We start from the raw sequence: 22,856 nt of genomic DNA, 5'->3' as shown, positions 1-22,856 counted from the left end.
GGCTCGGAGCCGGAGTCACGCGAGAAGGAACCTCCCGACCCCGGCCCTCCGGAGGGGAGCCAGCCGCCGAGGCCGGGCCGCTGCCGGGTCCCCCAGCCTGCCGGTCCTGCCCGCGCCTCTTGGGGTCCTGGGCGCGCGTCTCGGGCCTCGGCCGGTTCCCGTCCGCCAGGCGGAGCTGCAGGGCGGCCCCACCGGTCGGCGGGTCCAGCCAGCCGAGGCTCGCCGACATGTTGGGCATCTCGTTCCGGGTGGGTTCGGCCGAAGCGGCGCCGCGGCGGGTCGGCCCGATAGGAAGAGGCCCGAGGCCCGGAGCCGGGAACTTCAGACGGGGAGGCTGGAACCGGCGAGGGAGGCGAGGGAGAGGCCGAGGAGGCGCTGCCAGCCCGGGGGCGGGACCGCGAGGGGCGGGGAGAGGGGCGGACTCTGGGCGGGCGCCGATTCCAGGAGGCGTGGGGGAGCCGGGCCTCTGGCGTCCCCGCGGGAGACGAGAGCCTGCAGATTTTTCTCTGGTCTGCCTGGGGTGGGCAAATGAGCTGGCGGGTCTTGTGGGGTCGGGTGGCAGAGTTGGGGACCGGTGCGGGGAGGTTGGCCGAGCCTCTGGCAGGTGAGTGTCCAGGCCTCCTTCGCTTGCCCCGGAGGGTGTTGGTGAGTCCCCAGGTCCTAGGTCCTGGAGAACCCCCTACTACTAGGGGGCTAGAGCTGCTCACCCCACTTTCTGTTTTTAGGCGCTGGAGCTTTCATTCCAGATTATGTTAGCAGTAATGTCCGCCCGGAGGGATTCCCAATGTTAGCACATCCTGTAGCCAGGATCAAGGCAGTTGGGCAGGAGGGGGCTGTTGACATGAACACTGGAGGCCATGTGTCTGGCCTGGTCCAGGGGGTCAGTGTGACCCTACAGCTGCCCCTCTCTACCTTCTTGGCCTTCACAAGCACAGCCTGCCTTCTGTGTTAGGACCTCTTTCTCTCTGCCTGTTTCCTTCAGTTTCTGTGGCTGGTGTGGGAAGGGTATGTCGTACCTGAGAGCTGCCCTCCCCAAGGTGGGCAGAATCTGAGGTGCCCTGCTCATATTGTCTGCCAGGACCCATCTGTTCTCCTGGCTATTAGTGTCATTGGGATCACAGTGCTCCTGTTGGCCCTGAAGAGCAGGAATTCCAGGAAGAAAAATCTTACCACCTTACAGGACCCTGAAGAAAAGTACTCACTGCCCTTGATTGACAAAGAGGTATTGGGTCAGCCCTGGCGAGTGGAAAGAGAGGACCAGAGTGGGGGGAAGCTGGCTGTGAAGGCAAGGCCGCCAGTCCTCTCCTGGCCATGAGTTTGCTCTCTACTGTCCCTGGGTGTGTGTGTGTGCTGGGGGAATGCTAAGCTTAGCTGTCCAGCAAGGCATTTAGAAAACTGACAGAGCATGTCTGTGTTTTGTTTTATTAGAAAATCAGCCACAACACCCGGAGGTTTCGCTTTGGACTACCTTCCCCAGACCATGTCTTAGGGCTTCCAGTAGGTGAGCAGGGTTTGGTGTTCTCCCCAGGACTGAATCCTTTCAGGGCTAGGCACTCTGCTCCTATCAGAAACACAGGTTTCCAAAGTGTGAAAGATCTTAAGGGAGCTTAGGTAGATGGATGTGGGCACATGGATGTACATTCCCTTTGTTCGTTGTTCCATTTGGGCTGACACAAACGTAGTCACTCAGCCTAGAGTCAGGAGGTCAAAGACAATGATTTTCAACCAGTGTGCTGCAACAATTTTTAAAGATCATTAATCGAATTATTTTCCAAAGCAGTTCAAAGCACACAAAGTATATTGTGTTTTTATTGTTCTTTTTTGATCAGCATAATTTAAGTGTGCTGTGGAAGTTTATAGGTTCAAATATGCTGGGAGATAAAAAAAGGTTGAAAAACACATGGAAAGATAAAAAGGTTGAAAAACACATGGAAAGCTCCTTGCTGGGCAACCTTAGACAAGTCCCTCAACTTCTCTGAGCCTCAGTGGGAGAAACAGGATTTCCTAGGTCTACTTGCCTGTCTCACTTAGGTTGTTGTGAGGGTAAAGTGAATGGTGGATATGAAAATTCAGAAACTGCAAGGAGCTGTACACATGGGAGGGATGAGGAACCGATGCTCCATGATAGGAAAAAGGTCCAGAATGTATGGGTAGGCAGGAGTGAGTTAAGTGTCCCCTACCCCCACCGTTATTTGCATTCTCCACAGAGGCCTCAGACCCACAGAAGGAGGGTCCTACTGTGGATACTAGCCCTAGGAGTCCTAGAGTTATCATATTTCTAGTCCATACCACCACGAGACACTAGATAGCTAAGATGCAGAACCTTTGCTAGGTCCAGGGATCCAGAGCAGCTTTGTACAAACTGCTAGTGCTGCTTGCCTGCCTGCTGGAGATCCCACGGTCTGCAAGTCTTATATGCACAGGACAAAACCTTGACCTCAACCTTATCAGGTGATAACATTATATACTAGGCAGCCAGTGGGGCCCAGAGCCTCTGTGCTACTCCCTCACTCCCCCTCTCTGTAGGAAAGCTCAGTGTCCTGCTGCATCCCAGCCTTCAGCCAGTCCTATCAGACCAGTCTCATGGGCAGGAACCCTAAAAGAATAAAAAATGTTGAGAAATAAAATTTATTAGACACTGCTTTGACCCATTCCCACCTTAGCCCTGTTGTAGGGCAGTGCAAATTAGTAGGACAAGGTAGTATAGAGGTTTCTCTTCTGGGAGAGTCTGGTATGAAGGCTCAGAGGTTGCTGGTGCTTCCCAGCTCTGCTGAAATGAAACTGGTTAGAGAGGGGACCTGAGGGGACATTCAGGTTAGTTGTCAGAGGGAGACTGCCTCAGGTTATTTATTTCTGAGTATTCTTGGTGCCCACATGGACCATGGCCAGTCATTGAGCCTGTTTTTTCTCAGCCTAGAGTTTTTGATCTCCTAGAGACTTAGGCTCATGCTCCTGAAGCAACTCCAAGAACCAGTCCCTGTAGTCCCCCCGCCCCTTCCATCTGTGTTCCTGTCAGCATCTCTGTTCCATCTTCCTTCATCTCTTGACCAATTTCCTGTGTGTACTCAATTTCTACTTCCCCGGAAACTGGCTTTCTCTTGCCTCTAGCTCTTAGCATCTCTTGATTACATCTCCTGCCTACAGCATCTTTGTCATTTAAGTCTCCAACCTTGGATCCAGCAGAAGTCTGAGCTAGCCAGCTCATCCTCTGACACTGGCATATTGTCATGACCCATAGGTCTCTGGCCACACTGAGTCTACTGAATTCTACCCTGGAGAATGTGGTTTAAAACTTCACTGTTGCTCTTCAGTAGAGCCCTAGGCCAGGAAGAGTGCTATTGTCTCATTTGTCCATACCTGTCTAAATCCTGGGCCCTGCACTGTCTGGGAGCCCAGGCCCACTATGTGTTTGGCACCAGATTCAAATGGGATAGCTGTAATTTATTCATAGGTCCCCATGGTATATCCAGTTTTTGAGAAATGAGCTTATGAAAGTAACATATTTTTCTTGAAAAGAAAATCAGTCTTTTCTGTAATTTTTAGTTTACCCTTCAATTTTAATTAGCTCTTCCTGCTCCACAAAGCACTTACATTCTGATCATAGCTGGGCAGATGTATCATCCTTATTTTATAGGTGAAGACACCAAAACCCAGAGAAGTAAAGACTTGCCTGGGGAAGCACAGGGCATGTCCAGGGCAGACCTAGGGTCCAGGTGTACTGGACCTGGCTCTTTGCTTGTTTGTTTCCTCCCCTACATCCTGCTGCAGTATTTGCCCCCGTCTTGATGCTTAATCCTGCATGGGGTTTCTGGGTCCTGTCTAGGCCAGCCACACTTAACACTTCACATTTGATGCCTTTTCTGTAGGTAACTACATTCATCTCTTGGCCAACATTGAAAATGATTTGGTGGTCAGGGCTTACACACCTGTCTCCAGTGATGACGACCGAGGCTTTGTGGATTTAATTATAAAGGTAGATGATGCCACCTATGCCCAGCTGCCTTGTGCTTCCAAGGCTGTCGAGGGTGGTGGGGTGGAGGGGAAGTGTGCTTTTTCTCTGAGGGGGCACAAGTCCTGGATAGGGCTTTCCAGTTTCATTTAACAGTAAAGCTATGGTTTACCTTATGGTGTCTTCAGGGATTGCCTACAGCAGCTGTGAGGGTAGAGCATTTTCTCTGTACAGCTTTCAGTGGCAAAATGCATTTTCTAATTGTGACCTTAGGTCTGGGGGTATAAAAAGTCTTCTACCTTGTTTTGCAGATCTACTTCAAAAATGTACATCCCCATTATCCTGAGGGGGGAAAGATGACTCAGTACTTGGAGAACATGAAAATTGGGGACACAATTCTTTTTCGAGGGCCAAATGGGCGTCTCTTCTATCATGGGCCAGGTACTGGGGGTTTTATAGTGGGTTTCCAGCTGGAAGGAGTAAGATTCCTGCAGTGGTTCTATTCTGGAATACTCATCAGATTTGAGTCACATGGGCTTGTCCTTAAAGTCTTCATATGTTTATTCACGCATAGTTATAAACATGCCCATCATCCATTCAGGAATGTGTAAGCTTCATTAAAGTGATTTGGTGTGCCCTCATCGCTGTTATTTCCAGCACAGTGTCTGATGTTATAAAAGGTGTCTGCTAAGACCAAAAAATGGATAGATGAATGACATCTAAACTCACTCCCGTGTTCATCATTTATTCACTAACTCACTGCTATGGAGAGAGTACTCTTAGAGGCTTCATATTAACTTCAGCTTGCTTCTCGCTTTCCTCAGAAGAGGCCCCAGGAATTCCCTGAGGTGGCCCAGGCTTTATTTGCACTTCGTGCATTGGTGCACCAGGGCTGGCCGAGGAGGCTGCCTTCGCCTGCATCTCTGGCTTAAAATGGTGCAGATAATCCCTTAACGTGGACTTGCCTCCTGGAAGTCCCAAGGAAAGTCAGTGATCTTTTACTATTCTCAGGCCAAGAAGTCAGAAGTCAGAAACGTTCTTGTGTTTCCAGGGAATCTTGGAATCAGACCAGACAAAACCAGCAAGCCTGAAAAAAAAATGGTTCATCACCTGGGAATGATTGCTGGGGGCACAGGTAAGAGGCTTCTGGGGACTTTCTCCAGAGGGTTAGCACTTAGACTATTCTGCCTTGGAAGAGATGACTGACGGGAGAGATTCCTCCCCTAGCTGTGGTAGGTAGGAACAATAGACCAGTGACAGGTCTTGATACTGACCTTGTGTGCCCTGCTCCCCCTAACCATGTGGTGGCCAATGGGGAGTCATGGGAAGCCTCCTAAGTTGGGGGAGGATGGGGCAGACTGGGCAGGTCTGCCCATGGTCAAGAGCTCCTGCATCTAGTTCAAGCCTGACTCTTCGTGTCCCTTGAAAATGAACACCTGAAAGAGAACAAATCCCTAAGGAAACACACTGTGTGCTAGACACTATAATAGGCACTTTTAAAATTAATACATTCACTTGTCATTGTTTTATAAATGAAGGCCCTGAAGAGCTCAAAATTCCCTGTCCATCTTGTCATATGAAAGTGGGAAAGGGCTTCTGACTTACTATTGCCTTAGGAAGAAAAACCAAAATGAAGGTCTGTTCCTCACTTTTGAGTTTTGGAGACAGTATTCAGGAAAGTGTAATCGGGGCTAAGGAAAAACTATGGAGGTGCTGTGGGCTGGGGGCTGGGGCTTCAGAGACCAGGAGAAAGCTGGCCTGCCTGCCCACTGTGTTCCAGGCATCACGCCCATGCTGCAGCTCATTCGCCACATCACCAAGAACCCCAAGGACATGACCAAGATGTCTCTCATCTTTGCCAACCAGGTCAGTTCTGCCGAGTCAGCCCTGATGTGCAGGGGTAAGAATGGAATGTTCCCTGAACTGGGGCTCTGTTTTCATTCCTCCCCCATTGACAGCTCCTGCTGGTTGGGAGCCTGTGGCTGTGGGAGGGACTCTGGCAGCTAGAGGGGCTGAGGCCAGCCTGGTTTTGCTGGCTTGTTTTTTTTCCTGTGTCTTCCTCGCCAACCCTGAGTACTGAGCTTTCCTTTCTTCCCTAATACATGTTTCTGTTTTTCTGAGTGCCCTCAGTGGAAATTTTGGAAAATACCAAATATTTAACTTATTTTTTGCCTATTTTTAGTTTTTGGTTATAAACAATATGGTGATAAATAATTGTGCCTAGCTTGATTCTTTTAGATTATTTTCTTAAACAGAATTCTTGGGACAAGAATCATGAAATTTTGGATGGGCATGGTGGCCAATGCCTATAATCCTAACAAATTGGGAGGTCAAGGTGGGAGGATTGCCCAAACTCAGGAGACCAACCAAAGCAAAGCGAGACCCCATCTTCTACTAAGAAAAATAAGTGCAGTATTGTGGTAGTACCTATAGTCCCAGCCACTCAGGAGGCTAAGGAAGGAGGATCACTTGAGCCTAGGAGTTTGGAGGTTGCTATGATCTAGGCTGAAGCCATAGCACGCTATCCTGGGCGACAGAGTGAGAGACTTGAAACAAAAACCAAAAAACTCCAGAATCGTGAAATTTTAAGATCCAGGTCTTCTGCTGTGCCTTATCCCGGAGCATGTTCTGACTGTGGCTAGCTTTTCCCCACATGAGGCTCCAGACTGTTTTCCTCTCCTTCATACCCCTAGTGCTTGCACATGACTTCCAGAGCCCCTTATATTCCTTGAAGATCCAGGGCCTGCTCTGAGCTTATTCCATCTGGATTTGCCACACCTTGAGCCCAGTGTGGATGTAGGATATGGGCCTGGGATCTCTGAATGAAGCAACTCCAGCCGAGCCCAGTGGTCCTATCAGCTGGAGGCAGTCACTGCAGCTCTATGGAATATGTACACCCTTCCACCAACTCCATCCACAAGACAGAGGATTTGACCTGTAGGAGTAGCTGCAGAGCTCTTTTTTGCCCCGAGAGTCTAGGTGACACTCAAGCTGGGGTGGTGGGATATGCTTACATATGATCCATTGTGTATTCAACCTGGGGAACAATGGAATGCCCCTGGAGGCATTCTAGTGTTGCTTCTTTTTTAGACTGAGGAGGATATCTTGGTGAGAAAAGAACTTGAAGAAATTGCCAGGATTCACTCAGAACAGTTCCACCTATGGTACACCCTGGACAGGCCTCCTGTTGGTATGATCCCCATTGCCCTAACCCAGACATCAAGGATTGGTCTCTGTTTTTTGGTTTCTTGAGGACTGGATTGGTGGGTAGGGGCTTGGACTCTGGCTCAAGTTGGAAAATGCAAGAATTTGAGGGAGAGGATTTGAGATGACTTGCTTATATGGACAGTCAAGGGCAAGTGTCTAGTATCTTAGCAGCACTCCACATGTTGCACTGACCGTCTAGAGCAGCAGTTCTGTACCTGTGGGTTGCGACCCACAGGAACTGTATTAAAGGGTCACAGCAGTAGGAAGGTTGAGAACCACTGGTCTAGAGGGACACTGAGCCATCTGAACACCCACCCCACATGGCCATCACACAGACCGCATCTGATAAGGGCACTCATCCTTCACTATTCATGCCTCTGCTCACGGCCACTGTCCCCTTCACTGTCCACCTCACCTGGATGGTAGTCTTTACATCCGTAGTCCCTGACAGCTGCTGTGACCTCAGCCAGCACCCCAGCAACCACCTCCTATGCTACGCCCTGCTGTATGTGTCTTGTCATGCAGCTCTCTGCTCAGCAGAGGGCACTACTGGACTGAGCAGTTCCAAGCGATTCCATAAACACACTACAACCTGGTATGCCTCACTCTGGGGTTCTGCATTCTCAGAACTCCAGCTTGTATCTCCCACAGCTGTTTTCTGCTTCCGCTTCCTTTCAGGCTGGAAGTACAGCTCAGGCTTCGTTAATGCTGACATGATCAAGGAGCACCTCCCTCCACCTGGGAAGTCCACTCTCATCCTGGTGTGTGGCCCACCACCCCTGATCCAGACAGCTGCTCACCCTAACCTGGAGAAGCTGGGTTACACCGGTGACATGATTTTTACCTACTAACACCGCCTGTGCTCTTGGTTGATTTGCCTGGTCCCTTTCACATTTCAATAGCTCAGATTCACCACCTTAAAAAGAGATGTTTTCAGAAGTGCCTCACCATGCACCTTTGAGCACACAATGCTTATCCTCTTTGGGGCATGGGCCTAAGAAAGGCTCAGTGGGCTGGAGACAAAGTGGCTTCTGAAGTCTCCTTGCTTGGAGGCTGGGAAGAGCTCCATTTCAGTATCCTGCTCCATGGTTTCATGAAATAAACTTCAGTACAAAGCAGATAACCTGTGAAGTGTGCTCTATGGAGAACCCCCTTAGCTGTCAGGAAGCCTGGGCCTGTCCTGCATGTGAATTGGTTTCTGTATATTCAGGGGATTTAGAACTGACAAAGTGCCTGAGCAGATTTCCAAAAGAATCCAAGTGGGCCACATGGATCCTCAATGATCTCTTTTGAACCCTTCTCTCCAGAGTGTACTACTTTTAAGGTCAGATCTACTAGAGGGCACAGGCATCTTCCATGGACACTCTTCCTTCTCTTGTCAGAGGCCCTTGAAATGAGCATGGTGTTAAAAAAAAAAAAATGCACATCAAGACAACAAATCCACAGGGTAAGTGGGCTCCAGGAATCCTTCCTAGACTCCTTATACTTTGCACAGCAGATAGGGAGGCTGGGAGTGAATTTTTTGTTCATTTTTCAGCATTCTCTAATTGCTAGGTTTCAACCTGGCACTGGGGGATAGAGGAGGGATAATTCCATACAGAAGCTTCTCAATTTGCAAAATTAGCTTCTAATGCTTTAAGTCTCTTTTATCAGTAAACTGACATGATGCAGGTGACCACTTTTACCATCTGCCATTCACGGCTCAGAGCACATACTGCTGCTCCATTACCTGGGAGTGGGTAGAGCTGCTTCTGCACAATTGAGTTGAATCCTTGTGGTAAGTCAGATTCTGTGGTGACTTTGATCTCCAAGTTATATGTCATTCAGCCAGTGGTGGCAGATCTGGCTTCAAACCTAGGTTGTTTTAATAGCAGCAGTGATGGAACCTAGTGTCACACATCTCTTACTGGACATGTATGTGATATGAAGGAGGGGAGAGGAGAGGAACATGGTTCTGGGCAGCTCTCTGAAGTATAGCTATGTCTTGCCCACAGGAAGCCACACACAGGGATGTTGTCACAGGCCTGTGAGCAGTAGGAAGGAGGGGGCACTAGCCTTCATCCACCCACCCACCTGTTTAGTGCATCCCCAGTGAATCTCATACCAAAGGATAGTACTCTGCTGGGCACTTCACTGTAAGCAGGATGCTTCCCACAGATGTTTCTCTAAGAAGCAGATCTGACCACACTTCCCACCTGCTTTAAACCCCTTGCTGCTTTTACTCTATTCCCCGTCCTGGCTACCTCGTCCTTGTGACACATTCCAGGGCCTGACAAGACACCTTTCTTGACCTTCTGCTGACCTCATCAGCATCAGCTCACTCCTCCCCTGGACTCTCACCCTGCCCCATTCTCTAGCACAAACTCTAGTTAACAAAGACTAAAGAACAGGCTCAGGAAGACTCAAGATGGGAAGGGTTTCAGGTATTCACCTGTCATATCTGTGACTGAGGAGTTCTGAGCCCAAGGGTGACAGTATAAACCTGTGCTTACAGGAAGTCCCCCAGGCACAGGGTAGAGAGTGGAGGGGACAAATTGGAGTCCAGCTGCAGTGATCAGGTGAGAGACAATCTGAACGAGCCATCCCAGTGGGGAGGAGGGGGCTGCTTGAGAAGAGCACTGTGGCATGTGGGTGGGAGACAGAAAACAAGCTTTTGAGAAGATGGTGAGATTCTATAGACACATGTTGAGTTTGAGGTGTTCAAGGGCATTCCGCTGGGGGGAGCTGTTTCATCAGACATAGCTGAGGTTCCTGCCAGAAAGGCCTCCAAGACTGGTGTTTGTGTGTCTTGAGAAGCCTCTGCTCAGACAGGCACTGCAGATGAGGGTGATGGAGGCTGGCAGCCAGCAGTGGGGAAGGAGACCCTTGTTCTTCCCCTGCTCACATCCTAAATGCCCCCACCCCTCTGGATCCTGGCTGCCTCCTGTCATTTCACCCAGCTCAGTCGCTACAGAACACTGAGACTTTTTTCCAGTGGTTTTATGAATGAACAGCTCTTCCTGTTTGGTGTAAGAGCCTCCAGGCTGTCACCAGGAATGCATGTGCCCTTGAGTCTGCGCTTACGTCTCATTGCTTTTCCCACAAAAGTGGTCAGCAGTCCATGTATAAAAGTACAAAAGGTATAAAAGCTGCAGTGAAGAGCACAGCATGGTTGTAAACACACAGGGACACTAGGGCCACCTCCTGGACATGTGTCCCACAGGTCTGCTGTGTTCCTGCCAGCACCCTGTGCAAGACATCCTGGCAATCCTGACCAGGCTCTGCAGCTGGCTATGTGCCAGCTTCCCAATGAAGCAAAGGCTCGGGGCCCTGACACGTGCCTCTCTGGGCTCTTGGCCATGAAGAAAGTCATCTCCAGTCATCAGCGTTGGGAGCAGCCAGACGGGAATCATTCAGCAGCTGGTCCTGGCTCAGCATGGTCTGAAAGGGCACAGCCAAAGGGGCAGTTTAACAGGGTTGTGGTCAAGGCCCCTGTGGCAGCTACGTGGGAAGCCTAGGAACACTGGGCTCTACGTCTAATGTTGTGGTGTCCCAGGTACCCTAGGTGCTAGGTTAGAATAAACACTACTATTGAGATAAAAATAAATCACATGTCTTGGAGGTAAGGTTGCTACATCAAGGCCACTAAAAGTCTAGTAAAGGTCAGAAGGGTGAGGTTGGACAAATCCCTCTCAGTGTGTGAGCCAAGAAATAAAAAGGTTGAATAGAAGTGATCCAACTTGGGTCCAGGGAGACTCTCCTATCTTCTCCTTGGATACAGGCAAACTCCATCCTTGTCCCACTTCTAAATGTGCCTCAGTGGATGAGCCAGTGAAGTACAGTGGTAGGACCTCAGTGTGGGCAGACATAGTAGCCCATGAGTTCAGCGATGGGAAACCTGGGAACTAAAGAGCTCTGAAGTTATAGGCCTCAAAAAAAAAAAAAAAAAAGCTGTGCTCTACAGCCAGCCTTTTACTGCCAGGTCTACTCTGCTTATATACCTGGCAAGGAATATATGATCAGCCCTACTTACAGATAACTAAGCCAAGGCTCAGAAAGAGAATGACACACCCAAGGCCCTAGAGCTGGTAAAGGCAGAGGAGGGACTTGAGGGTCCTCTTCTCCCCAGACCAAGCTGCCTCCCCATGATGTGGTCTGTCCTCTAAACATGCTGGGACGTGCTCACATGCCTATGGTATCTGCTCAGTCAGAGGTGTGACGGGAAATGCACGTGTCTGTCTTGGGTGGAAAGGGCAGAAACTTGTCCATTAGCCTAGAGATGTGGCCTGGGCTTTGGGCTGACTAGACAAGACAGGTGACCCAGAGCTCTCACCTTGTTCTTGCCAGCTCTGAGACTTGGCAGAGGACCTGAGATGGAACATGCTTTTAGTTGGCCCCAGCTGAAGGCCCTTAGGCCTCCCTGATACACTTAGGAGCTCAAGGTCCAGGAACAGGCCAATGGAGAAGGGCCCTAGGATGAGTTAAGCTTCAGGACTGGCTCAGGCTCGGGCTCTAACCCTGGAACCCTGTGCCATTCTTTGCTCCTCCTCAGACCTTGTGCGCCACCACACTAAACTCACTGGGACTCTTTAGCACCAGCCCTACAGAGGGGAGAGGGTCAGAGTCCTACCGTAAGGCGGTGGATGTCTTGGGAGAGGAGCCCTATCTGCGTCATGGTGCCTTCTGAAGGTGCCATCTGTAAAATGGGCAGCAGCCTGGTCAGCACACACAGTGCAGCTCTGACTCACAGGGATGGCATGCAAGTCCTGTCCTGCTTGGGCCTGGCTTCTCCAGGGCTTACCGGAAGGAAGGGTAAGGAGTAGGTCAGGCCCTGAGGAGTGACATGTGGGTGGAGCACATGCTACTTCATTCCCTGGGGAAAGATGTCACTATCCTGCACTCCACACATATCTCCTGGGGCCCCACCCAGCACCAGCACTCAGGGTACACGGAGCCGGGGCCTGTCAGCAGCAGCCCTTCTGCACATGTTCAGAAGCTACTTCCAGGAGCAGAGGGCAGCAGGAATGAGGGCCTTCAAGATGCTGAACAGACTGACAATTTCCAGGAATCAACAGGAGCCAAGACATGAATGCCCTGGTAATAGGCATGCGTCCTTGGGAAGCTGCTGCTGGAGCTTCCTCACTGCCTGGGAGCCCACCTTGCTCCTCCCAGGTAATGCTGGCCTGCTGCATCTTCCCTAAATCTATATAGACAAGGTAGATTTGGAAGCATCCTCTGTAAGTATGGAAGGCTTCCAGTGTAACCCCTTATTTCTTATTTTCAGGTGGGAGAATTAAGGCCCATAGAAGGATTGAGACTTGCTTGTGGGCTGCACAGAGAATTAGTGGCAAAACAATTCCATGCAGGGTTTGGAGACAGGTGCATGCAGAGATTCTCTCTCCAGGACATGATAAGAAATAAAGAACAAAGCCTGCACTGGCTGCACTGGCCAGATGTCAACCTGAATGAGCACTTGTCAGCCAGCAGGCCTGGGCACGGGGATCAAATACCAGCACTGCCAGCTACAAGCCTGTGCCCACAACTCTCACCTCAGAGGAGGTAGCGGTATGAGGCAGCCAGTAGTTTTAGAAGCACATTTTATTTTATAGCGCCTCCATCTGGGACAGTATCAGCATAGCACACTGGAGCATCAGGCCCTGCTCTGGCCATCAGGTAGTTATGAGGCTGTTATTCTTCTGGAGCTGAGGCCCAGGGGACCCAGTGGAGCCAAAAGCTGCCATGAGGTGAACTGGAATCTTATGAGCAGGAGCCCAGACTGGCAAGGCACGTCTCTCTCTGGGTCCCTGGCCAGACAAGGCCCATCTGGAGGACCCATTATCAGCTAGTCAGCGTCTAAATCAAGATTGATCTGTTCCAGTCCTGCAGGCACAGACAGAACAACCCCCACCATAGTCACAAGCCCAGCTACACCCCCGAGAGAGAAGCTGGTAAACACACAAAAGAACATAGAGTCTTTCCAGCAAGGCTGCCCTTCTCATCTCCTCATGGCCCCTGCATTAGGTGGCTCATGCTGCTGAAATGGAAACCAGCTTTGGGGTCTGCATGACAGTTGTGACTTACAGTCAGAACATGTGTGACAAGGGAAGGGAAGCCTGCAGTAGCAAGACCACAGACCTCCTCTGAAGGATATGGGGAAGGGGTCCCTCCTTGCCTCATCCCTCCCCTCGAATCCTGAGTATGAACATGTCCGAGGCCACGTCAGTGGCATTCGCTCTTAAGCTGTACAATCAGTAGGATGCCATCTCCAGCTACATCCAGCTCTTTTCCTCCAACAAGATTAAGGATATGTTGCATTATTGGCTTTATATATAAATATTGTTTTTATTACTAGAAAGAAGCAGCCACCTCTGTAGTAGGGCACAATACAATTCCACTGTTACTGTCACACAAGTCCCAGCTGCCTGCCCCTGTTGATGCCAGCTAAGACTGTGGCCCACAGACATAAGGCACTTGAGCTTTTCTCTCACTTGAAGCAAAGGGAGATGTCTGAGAGCTGAGCCTCTTGGAAGTAACCATGGTCTCTGGGCCTGTGTCCAAGTTCATATGTTTCCACTGGGTGCCAAAGATGGACATCAAGAATAATTAAAAATATAAAAGTGTCTTTAATTATCTTTCCTCCTGAGCCCACCTTTGGCAAGAGTCCCCGAAGCCTGCCCCTTGGCAGAGATGTAGCTCCACATCCTGGCCACCTTCAGGGTTCGAAGAGAGACTGGCCCAGGGGTCCATAAATTGCTGGAATGTTCTCTGAGAGTCATGCACACGTGCAGGGGGTGAGATGCAGTTAAATGGTGACACACAGTGTTACTGTGAGGGCTCAGGGTGCACAGAGAGGGCAGGTGATAAGAGCATCAGCTAATCTGTCCCACCTGGTCCAGCCCATCCAGTTCAGGGGCATCAAGAGGGCTGAGGCCCCGATAGCCACTGTAGATCTTGTGACTGTCGCCGACACTGTCACTGGACTCCATTGGGCAAATATAGTCTGTCGATTCATCAAATTTCTTTTTTCTTATGTTTCCAAAATGTGAAAATCCTAGTTTCCTTGGCTAAAACACAACAAATGCAAGATAATGAGATTATCAAGCCAGTGTGCAGATACGATGGATGACAGTACATTTAAGGGCAGGCTCAAGAGGGAAAAACTGAGGCAAACTGCTTCTAGAAAAGCTCTCTGAACAAAACAGAGCTACTCTAAGCAATTTCCATGTAGGAGAAGAAGCCAACAGATAAGTAATCTTGAACAAGAGAGTGCTCCTCCAAGAAAACCCACCTGAAAACCCACGCCTGGCTGGCCTGCCAATGACTTTCTTATTTCCACAGATGGACTGGGAGCTCCTACAGAATGCCACAGGCTGTACTTGAGGCCAACTTGCTGCACTACAGGTGCCAGCACCACATGGGAGCACCCCTTCCCCCTCAGAACCCAGTGCCATCTGAAGGCCCCCTGAACCATCTTCACCCAGCACCATCTCTGCTCAGTTCCCCAAGACACACTTCCTGTCCTGCTCCCTTGGGGAAGGAGTCTGCATGTGAGTTCTAGCTAGGCCTGAGGCATGGACATGCTGCCAGGGACAGGGCCAGCCTGGTGTCCAGGCATTGTCTGTGGACCTGCAGTCTGGGAAGAAGGTGGTCTCGGGAAGTGTGGCTCACGCAGGTCTAATGGGCTCTGTGGGACTCACAGAGCTCCTGTGAGCAGTACTGGTGCTTGGATGTCCTTCAGACAGAACAAACCCAACGAGACTTGCTGCCAATAGGAATATTTCCTGTGTTTGACCAAGACCCACCCCCAACCCCCCCACCCCAGCACTGTGGCAGTCAGATGGGTCTGACTGAAAGGAGCCCGGACTGGGGCTCCTCTGCCCTGCAAACTGAGTCAGGGCAGTGTTGGTATAGAGCATGAGCTCCCAGCACCTGAGAATAGGTGCCTCCTGCACCTCTTGTGTAAAGAGCACACAATACTCTTCTGTTCCTAAGCTTCCTGGTAAAAAAGTCTGTACTCCCTTCCTTGGACTCAAGATGAGCAGAGACTGGCCTAACAAAGACTCATAGGCAGTAGGATCACCGCAGAAGCTGAGGAGCCTCTGCACCCAGGCTGCCCATATGATGTGGCTACAGGCAGTGAGCTGGCTCTTGCATAACAAGAGGGCCCCCCAGCCCACCCAGGAAAGGTCTGGCAACTCACCCGGACTTTGGCTGTGGTGGTGAGTGGTGTGTAAGTTGGAGAGGTCATTTTCTCTCGCTTTTCTTGTTCTGCCTCAGGACCAATCAGGGCATTGAATTTGGTGGTCAGGTGGCGCCTGAGCAGAGTCTTCTGTGGTGGGATATTGAGCAGCATAGCCAGGGTGTCCCCAGTGAAGCGTGGCTCCAGGATCTAAAAAGAAACCACAGACAAACATAGCTGAGAGCAACCACAAATGGCTCTAGGTGGAGATACTGAGAAGTAGGACGCTGGGCCTGGGAGAGCCTCCATGTGCTGAAGCTCATCCACCTGCACTGTGCCCCACTCTTCTGAGCAGACACTAGCACATTTGTCCACTAGGCACCTCATCTGCACAGACCAGCAGAGATACAGGGCCTCTTTGATAAGGCTATCTCCCCAAGTCTCCAGCCTCTCCTCATTTCCCTTCTGGCTTTGGCACTTGACAGATCTGAATAGTGACAAAGATCACACTGTAGTAATCAGGAAGTCACATTCTGATGCCCCCCCCCCACCCCATGGTTCCACCCAGCTCCCATGGAACAAGTGGAACTACCTTGGCAAGCATTGGCCCTTGTGCAATTCCACTGACTTGGAATCCTCTAGGTCTGTTGCTAAGGAAGTCCTTCCAGAAGCCACCTTGTTTCTATAAATTTATGTTCATAGAATCTAATGGTTTGCTAGAATTTATGTTTGGCCCTTAAAAAATCAGTTTCTGGGCAGTGCCTGTGGGTGAGTAGGGCAGTGGCCCCATATACCAAGGGGGGAGGGTTCGAACCCAGCCCCAGCCAAACTGCAACAAAAAGTAGCGGGGCGTTGTGGTAGGTGCCTGTGGTCCCAGCTACTGGGGAGGCTGAGGCAAGAGAATCACCTAAGCCCAAGAGCTGGAGGTTGCTGTGAGCTGTGACACCATGGCACTCTACCAAGGGTGACAAAGTGAGACTCTGTCTCTTAAAAAAAAAAAAAAGAAAGAAAGAAATCAGTTTCTGAGTATCCCAGTTTGCCCCAAGGTAGGTGGGCTAGGCTAAAGAGCCACTCACAATGAGACCTCCGTGGACTCCACTCCCTCGAAGGTTGGGTGCATACTCTGCCAGGTCCACTGATCGCAACCACTCCATCACCCTGTGGTTGGACCACTGTACAACTTCTGAAGGAGAAAGGTTACCCTGTGAGGGGAGAGAAGAAAGAAGTTAGGCTTACTAGGTTCCACCACAGTCATCTGTGGAATTAGCCCCTCTGGGAAAACCTGCCCCAGATGCTTACTTCTGGCACTTGGGACAGGCTTGAGAAGACCCCCAGGCCTAATGACCCAGCCCAGCCAGACCATCTGCCTAAGAGCTTTCCTAGCCCAGTTTCCAAGAAATTGTACTCTTTCTGTCTTGCAGGATCTTTTACTCTACTAAGATATCTTTTACTTCCTAATCTTCTGGTTAACTCGATGAATAAATAAAGACATACAGATATTCATTCTATGATTCAACAGACTATAAAGATGACCTTCAATTGTGAGCTAAGTTTTTTTTTGTGTGTGTGTGTGACAAATTGTCTCACTATGTCGCCCTGGGTAAAGTGCCATGGCTTCATCAGGTGACAAGGTGTGACTGACAGCCCTTGAGCTTCAGGGCCCACCAAGAACTCCAAGGTTCATGGAACATCATGAAGTATTTCACCATGATGTAAGCACTAGTATTTACCTTCACTATTTCTTCCCTAGCAAGAGTGGCTCACAGATCCCCTGTGCACCTGGGCCTGGAGGTTAGTTACTTGTGTACCTATAAGTAGGGAGACCTATTCTAAAATATTTGGTTCCTTAAAGGCCCCCCTCCTACCACCTCCTCTGGCTGTCCTCTTCTCCTCTGTCTACATGACATCCATCCTTCCCATTCTGTCTTGCCTTCTCTATCCTTTGCACCATCTCCTCGTCTTCTTTAATCACATGATGACTTTGAAAGACTCATTGCCACTGCCCTCTGGCCCACAGCATGTATCTCCCCAAGGTAGAGCGGGAGCTTGGAGGTCTATGACGATTGTAAAACATAAAACAATAGGGGTGCCTGGGTACCATCAAGCTCAGGCACAGGAAAGAATCCCAAGCACCATGATCCAAAAGGCAGCCATTTGCGGATGATACCATTCTTTTCCTCTCATGGCTCAGGGGTACCTGGAGAGATGTTATCTTCCCCTCACCTCATCAGCTGGCCGCCTGTGCAGGCAGTGGGGGTTGAACTTGTTGACATGCAGCACGTGAATGGCACATTTGATGCTGAGATGATGTAGTTGGCTGGTCACTTTTAAAAAGAGTAAGTCATTCTGGAAGAGGAAAGGTTTGGCTGATGATCCAGAGCTTCCAAAGAGACAAAATCCTCTGGTATTCCATTCCCAACACAGACAAGTCTACCACACCTAAGGAAGGTGTACATGGAAACATCTACAGCTTCTTATCACAACGGTTTGTACTCGGCTACTTGGGACCTTTTATGTGACAAACAACACTATTGCATGGTCTTAAGAATATGGAGGAAGAAGAGAAATTATATTTAAAATAACTACCACAGGTACCCCTGAGCTGGGTGCTCACAGGGACAACTGAAATATTTAAAGTAGAAATCCTCACCACAGTTAGGTATTGTAGCATTCGCCCATCAACTCTGGATTCATGAAATTGGTCTTTGTATTGGGGTAAGCCAATATCATCAAGCCACCCTAAAATACAGAAAAAACAGATGTATCAAGATTCATAAGAATGGGAGAATACAGATGACCAAAGGAGTAAATTACCATTTTGAGGTTCCAGTTTTACTCCCCAAAAGACTTAATTACCCCTCTGCTTTGACTTTTATAGCTGTCTTTGAGGTACACATTTAACAGGGAGATTCTATCTTTTGTTACTGCTAGAAATAATACACATATGCCTATTCTTACTTGTCACCCAAATGTGGTCTAACAGTGCAGACTTCTCCTCCTGCTTGGCATTGATGGCTTTCACTGCTAAAATCAGCTTCTTCCTGTGAAGAGGGTGCTTAATTCCTAGCTCCTAAAATTAAAAGAAGAAGATCTGATGTGAAATTTTGGCAGGTGATTAGGCTGTGGCATCTGGATGGAGATGCTCTGAGAGTATAGCAACAGACCTCTGCACAATGGATGTCCTGCAGCCACAGAGGGGAACTCAGTCTCCTCTTTCCATCCTGCCATATGTGTAGGAAAAGTGGGGGTGTCCTGGCCTCCTCATCCATTGGTCTGGGGAGAAAGTGGAGCCCTCCCAAACTCAGCTCTTACCTTTTCCATGTCCTGAGGAGTAGCTGTCAATAATGTGTGGCCAGAAGATACCCACTGCCTGGCAAAGATCACGTACTGAGCCAGGCCAAAGTCTTCCAGCCACGCACACACACGCTCTGTGCTCCACTGGGCAAAGGGGGCGTTGGCGTCACTGGGAAGAAAGAAAACAGCATGTTTCTATTCGTGAGAAAGCCTGAGGTTTTGAGTTTAATTGCTTCTCTCAACAGACAAAATATATTTCCTTTCTTTTTTTTAAGGGATGGGGTCTTACTATGTTGCTTAGGCCATCTCTAACTCCTCCCACATCAGCCTTCAGGAGTAGCTGGGACTAGCAGCACATACAATTGCACCTGGCTCAGGGACTGTTTTTGTAACAAGAAACCTCAAACATGGGATTTAGTTGAACCAAATTCCACTACAACACACTAATTTGAGATAGACTTGAGAGTTTCCTTGATAGCACACAGTCTCAGTTTAAAATCTCCAGCTACTTAGAGTATGGGGTACCTGGTCCAATCCTCCTGAGGCCATGTGTACATGCCACAGGCCCACAGACACACACATGCATGCCATAAGCCCAGAGTCATGGCCTCATTAAGATGACAACCCATAAATGAGTTAGCTTTTCAATAAGATTCAATAAGATTTTTAGTTAGCTTTTCAATAAGATTCAATAAGATTTTTAGGAAAATGCTTAGAAAACTAGAAAAAGAGGATTAGCTCCCTAATATTAAACAAATGCCACATCAAAAAACTCCAGAACTCTCCAATCAACAACAGCTAATACCTTATTTATTAAGGAAATACTAAGGGTATTAACATTAAAGTCAATAAAAAGATAGTATGTTTTTATTAGTAATAGTAACATTCATCTGAGAGTTGCAACCAGTATAAGGAGAGATTAAATAAGAACAAGAATACAGGCTGGGTGTGGTAGTCCATCCCTTTAATCCTAACACTCTGGGAGGCTGAGCTGGGTGGATTGCATGAGCTCACAGGTTTGAGACAGTCTGAGCCAGAGTGAGATTCCGCCTCTAAAAATAACCGGGTATTATGGTGGGCACCTGTAGTCCCAGCTACTAGGGAGGCTGAGCCAAGAGAATTGTTTGAGCCCAGTACTTTGAGGTTGCTGTGATCTATGAAGCCACAGTACTCTACCAACGGTAAAAAGTGAGACTCTGTCTCAACAACAACAACAACAAAAAACAAACAAACAAAAAACCCCAAGAACATAGCTATTAGAAAAGCAGAAATAAATGAAAGTCATGTTTTTTTCAGATAGTAAGACTGCCGGCCTAGAAAGAGCTCCAGAACTCCGTAAGACTGCTACTTATAAAATACACATACGTATTCTGTATATAGCAAACAAAACTCAACATTTTCTACATGTACAGATACTAATGTTCTCTGCGAAAACAATTTAAAAATAACACTCATAGCAACTAAAGTTGGGACATGTGGGTCCTGAGTGCCAGGACTGGCGGAGAGGGGAGTGGAGACTATAACACTCAACCCGGCAAGATGATAAAAGACATGAATAATAAATGAAGAACTAGATCATCTTCCCAGACAGGATGACTGGGTTTTATAAAGCCATCAATTCTTAAAGACATCTATTTTTCATTTAAAGTGTGAATATAATGGCACATTAAAAATCCCAGAAGAGTCTTTGGGGAGAGGGGATATCACTGAGCAACTTCATATTCATTTTCAAAATAAATGAAGATTTATAGAATATATGAGAATAGATATTCATAAAGAATCCTTCCAGGAAAGTATCCCTAATATACTGGATTTTTTAAAAAATTCTTTTGAATATCTGGTGGAGCTATTCTTTTTTTTTTTGGAGACAGAGCCTCAAGTTATTGTCCCAGGTAGTGTCGTGGTGTCACAGTTCATAGCAACCTCCAACTCCTGGGCTTGAGCGATTCTCTTGCCTCAGCCTCCCAAGTAGCTGGTACTACAGGCACTGGCCATAATGCCCAGCTACTTTTTGGTTACAGTTGTCATTGTTGTTTGGCAGGCTCCGGCCGGATTCGAACCTGCCAGCTCTGGTATATGAGCTAGAGGCACCACCAGCAGCTATTCTTTTTTTTTTTTTTTTGCAGTTTTTTGGCCGGGGCTGGGTTTGAACCCACCACCTCCAGCATATGGGGCCAGCGTCCTACTCCTTTGAGCCACAGGAGCCGCCCAGCCAGGAGCTATTCTTAAAGTGAGGGAATTTCTTAACAGGCCAGAATGACAAGAAAGTGCCATTCTAGAACAAATGTTAGGACAATGTATACTCTGGGAAGGTACTAATCGCTCATCGCCTGGGTTTTAACAGGTCCTAAATACGTCCACATCCAGGTTTTCTGAGGCCTGGAACTTACACAATTTGGGATGTCTCCTTTAAGAAATTTACAAAATTGAATACAGAAGTAGGAACTAAGTATTTATTTAGAATGAGAAAACAAATCGCAAGAAATCACAAATTTACCTAAACTTAAAAACATCACAAAATCCAAACAAATTAATGTTTCTGTTAATTAACACCGAGTACTTTACCCCCATATTTTTTATAATAGTTAAAAAAGTTTCAGCTTCACAATTTGTAATTGGTATAGTCACGTGAATTCTTAGAATAATTTAATTTAAATTTAGGAAAGCCTATCAAGTATCTTTTTTTCTTTTTTTTTTTTTTTTTGTTAGAGACAGAGTCTCACTTTGTCACCCTCGGTAGAGTGCCGTAGTGTCATAGCTTATAGTGACCTCCAGCTCTTGGGCTTAGGCAATTCTCTGGCCTCATCCTCCAGAGCAGCTGGGACTACAGGTGTCTGCCACAACGTCCAGCTATTTTGTCGTTGTTGTTGCTGCAGTTTGGCCCGGGCAGGGCTTGAACTGGCCACCCTTGGTATATGGAGCCGATGCTCCACCCAGTGAGCCACAGGTGCCACCCTATCAAGTGTCTTTCATGTGTGAGTGGCAAAACTACACAGCACTCAAGTTTTCAGTGCTGAAGTTAATCTTAAACATTCTATGAACTAACTATTCATTAACCAGTGTGTTATTTACATCCTGTGGTGGCAGCCTGAGTTTTACATTATCTTTGTCAATGTGAGTATATCATGTAAAATCAGTAAGAAATTAAAATCTTTTTCCAGTGTGTTCATGTGATTCACTTTATATGAATAACCATCTCTAGTCACAACTTCTGTTTGAAATTTATCTCTTGCTCTTTGTGAATTGCTACTTCTGGCATGATGTGGAATTATTTTGTTTATACTTTGCTTCTTAATGTGGGAATAATTTCAATTTCAATGTTCATTTTACTACTTTTTGTTTTACACTCTGTTATGTTTTTATTTCATTCATTTCCTTGTTTCTGGAATTGGGGGAAAAAAACAAACACTCTATCAGAGGGACATTTTCAGCTCTCTAAGGGAAATAAGTGTCTTTGAGATCGTAATTTGAAATACGATCTTTTGCAGAATAACCTAGAGCTCTGGTCCTCATCATCAGCAGTCTCCCAGTTTCTTGTTCAGTGGATCCTCTCCTCCCTCCCAAGCCTCATGCTGTCCCACAGGGTCAGACCCAGTTTCTGTACCTCCTCAACTCCTCTTAGTACCAGGGTCTCCACTCAGCAAATAACTCAGGGATGACAAAGACGGTGCTGTTCACATACAACCAAATCATTTGTTTTACTGACACATTCTAAAACATCTTCTAAATTGCAGTTAAAATTATATAACTGAGATTTATCAAGCATGACATTCTCATGGAGGGGGAGTACACAGGGCCCATTTATAACTGTACACACTCTGCTTGTGAGTACAGAGTGCTGGGCAAAGTGGCCCAGTGGGAAGCAGAAGTAATCTTAGAAGCCATTAGTATATGCTAGGACAGCTAGGTGACTAAACCTAACTGAACTAAACCTGAAAGAAGTCCCTGCAAACATACACATATTCCAGTAAACCCAAACTACATGAATCCCCAGCTCAACTTGCCCTAGCCAGTTCCCCCAAATCCCTACAGCTATTCCAAAATCATCTGATAGTGCAGTGCCTGTGGCTCAGTTAGTGGGGCACTGGCCCCACATACTGAGGGTGGTGGGTTCAAACCTGGCCCCAGGCAAATTGCAACAAAAGAATAGCCAGATGTTGTGGCAGGTGCCTGTAGTCCCAGCTACTCAGGAGCCTGAGGCAAGAGAATTGCCTAAGCCCAAGAGCTGGAGGTTGCTGTGAACTGTGA

General features: G+C 48.1%; 2 protein-coding genes across 8 annotated transcripts in view; one reads left to right on the top strand and one right to left on the bottom strand.

Moving 5' to 3' along the window:
• Positions 1 to 227: 227 nt before the first annotated feature.
• Positions 228 to 8,274, top strand: LOC100952025 (NADH-cytochrome b5 reductase 2). Its single transcript, XM_023509922.1, is given in 10 exon segments — positions 228 to 248; positions 1,024 to 1,070; positions 1,072 to 1,222; positions 1,429 to 1,501; positions 3,867 to 3,973; positions 4,261 to 4,390; positions 5,001 to 5,084; positions 5,730 to 5,815; positions 7,040 to 7,139; positions 7,835 to 8,274. Coding segments are annotated over 10 exon segments (972 nt in total). The 3' UTR covers positions 8,008 to 8,274.
• Positions 8,275 to 10,192: 1,918 nt separating this feature from the next.
• PPFIBP2 (PPFIA binding protein 2) overlaps positions 10,193 to 22,856 on the bottom strand; it is a 150,202-nt gene continuing 137,538 nt past the window's right edge. For 5 of the 7 annotated variants that reach the window (XM_023514141.1, XM_023514166.1, XM_023514198.1 and 2 more), the window contains 8 exons: positions 18,627 to 18,777; positions 18,273 to 18,384; positions 17,965 to 18,053; positions 17,538 to 17,660; positions 16,391 to 16,516; positions 15,336 to 15,524; positions 14,023 to 14,199; positions 10,193 to 10,576 (listed from right to left, as the gene is read on the bottom strand). In XM_023514141.1, the coding sequence (XP_023369909.1) occupies positions 10,505 to 10,576; positions 14,023 to 14,199; positions 15,336 to 15,524; positions 16,391 to 16,516; positions 17,538 to 17,660; positions 17,965 to 18,053; positions 18,273 to 18,384; positions 18,627 to 18,777 (1,039 nt within the window). In that variant the 3' untranslated portion in view covers positions 10,193 to 10,504. Of the gene's footprint in view, positions 10,577 to 11,765; positions 11,832 to 13,455; positions 14,200 to 15,335; positions 15,525 to 16,390; positions 16,517 to 17,537; positions 17,661 to 17,964; positions 18,054 to 18,272; positions 18,385 to 18,626; positions 18,778 to 22,856 lie in introns of those variants that run through there. The other 2 variants (XM_023514255.1, XM_012803739.2) reach the window with 2 other exon arrangements.

The sequence above is a fragment of the Otolemur garnettii genome, unplaced genomic scaffold, assembly GCF_000181295.1.
Source record: "Otolemur garnettii isolate 467f Iridium unplaced genomic scaffold, OtoGar3 scaffold00001, whole genome shotgun sequence".
NCBI lineage: Eukaryota > Metazoa > Chordata > Mammalia > Primates > Galagidae > Otolemur > Otolemur garnettii.
Note: the sequence above shows the minus strand (reverse complement) of the source record. Positions and strands in the feature narration are given on the sequence as shown.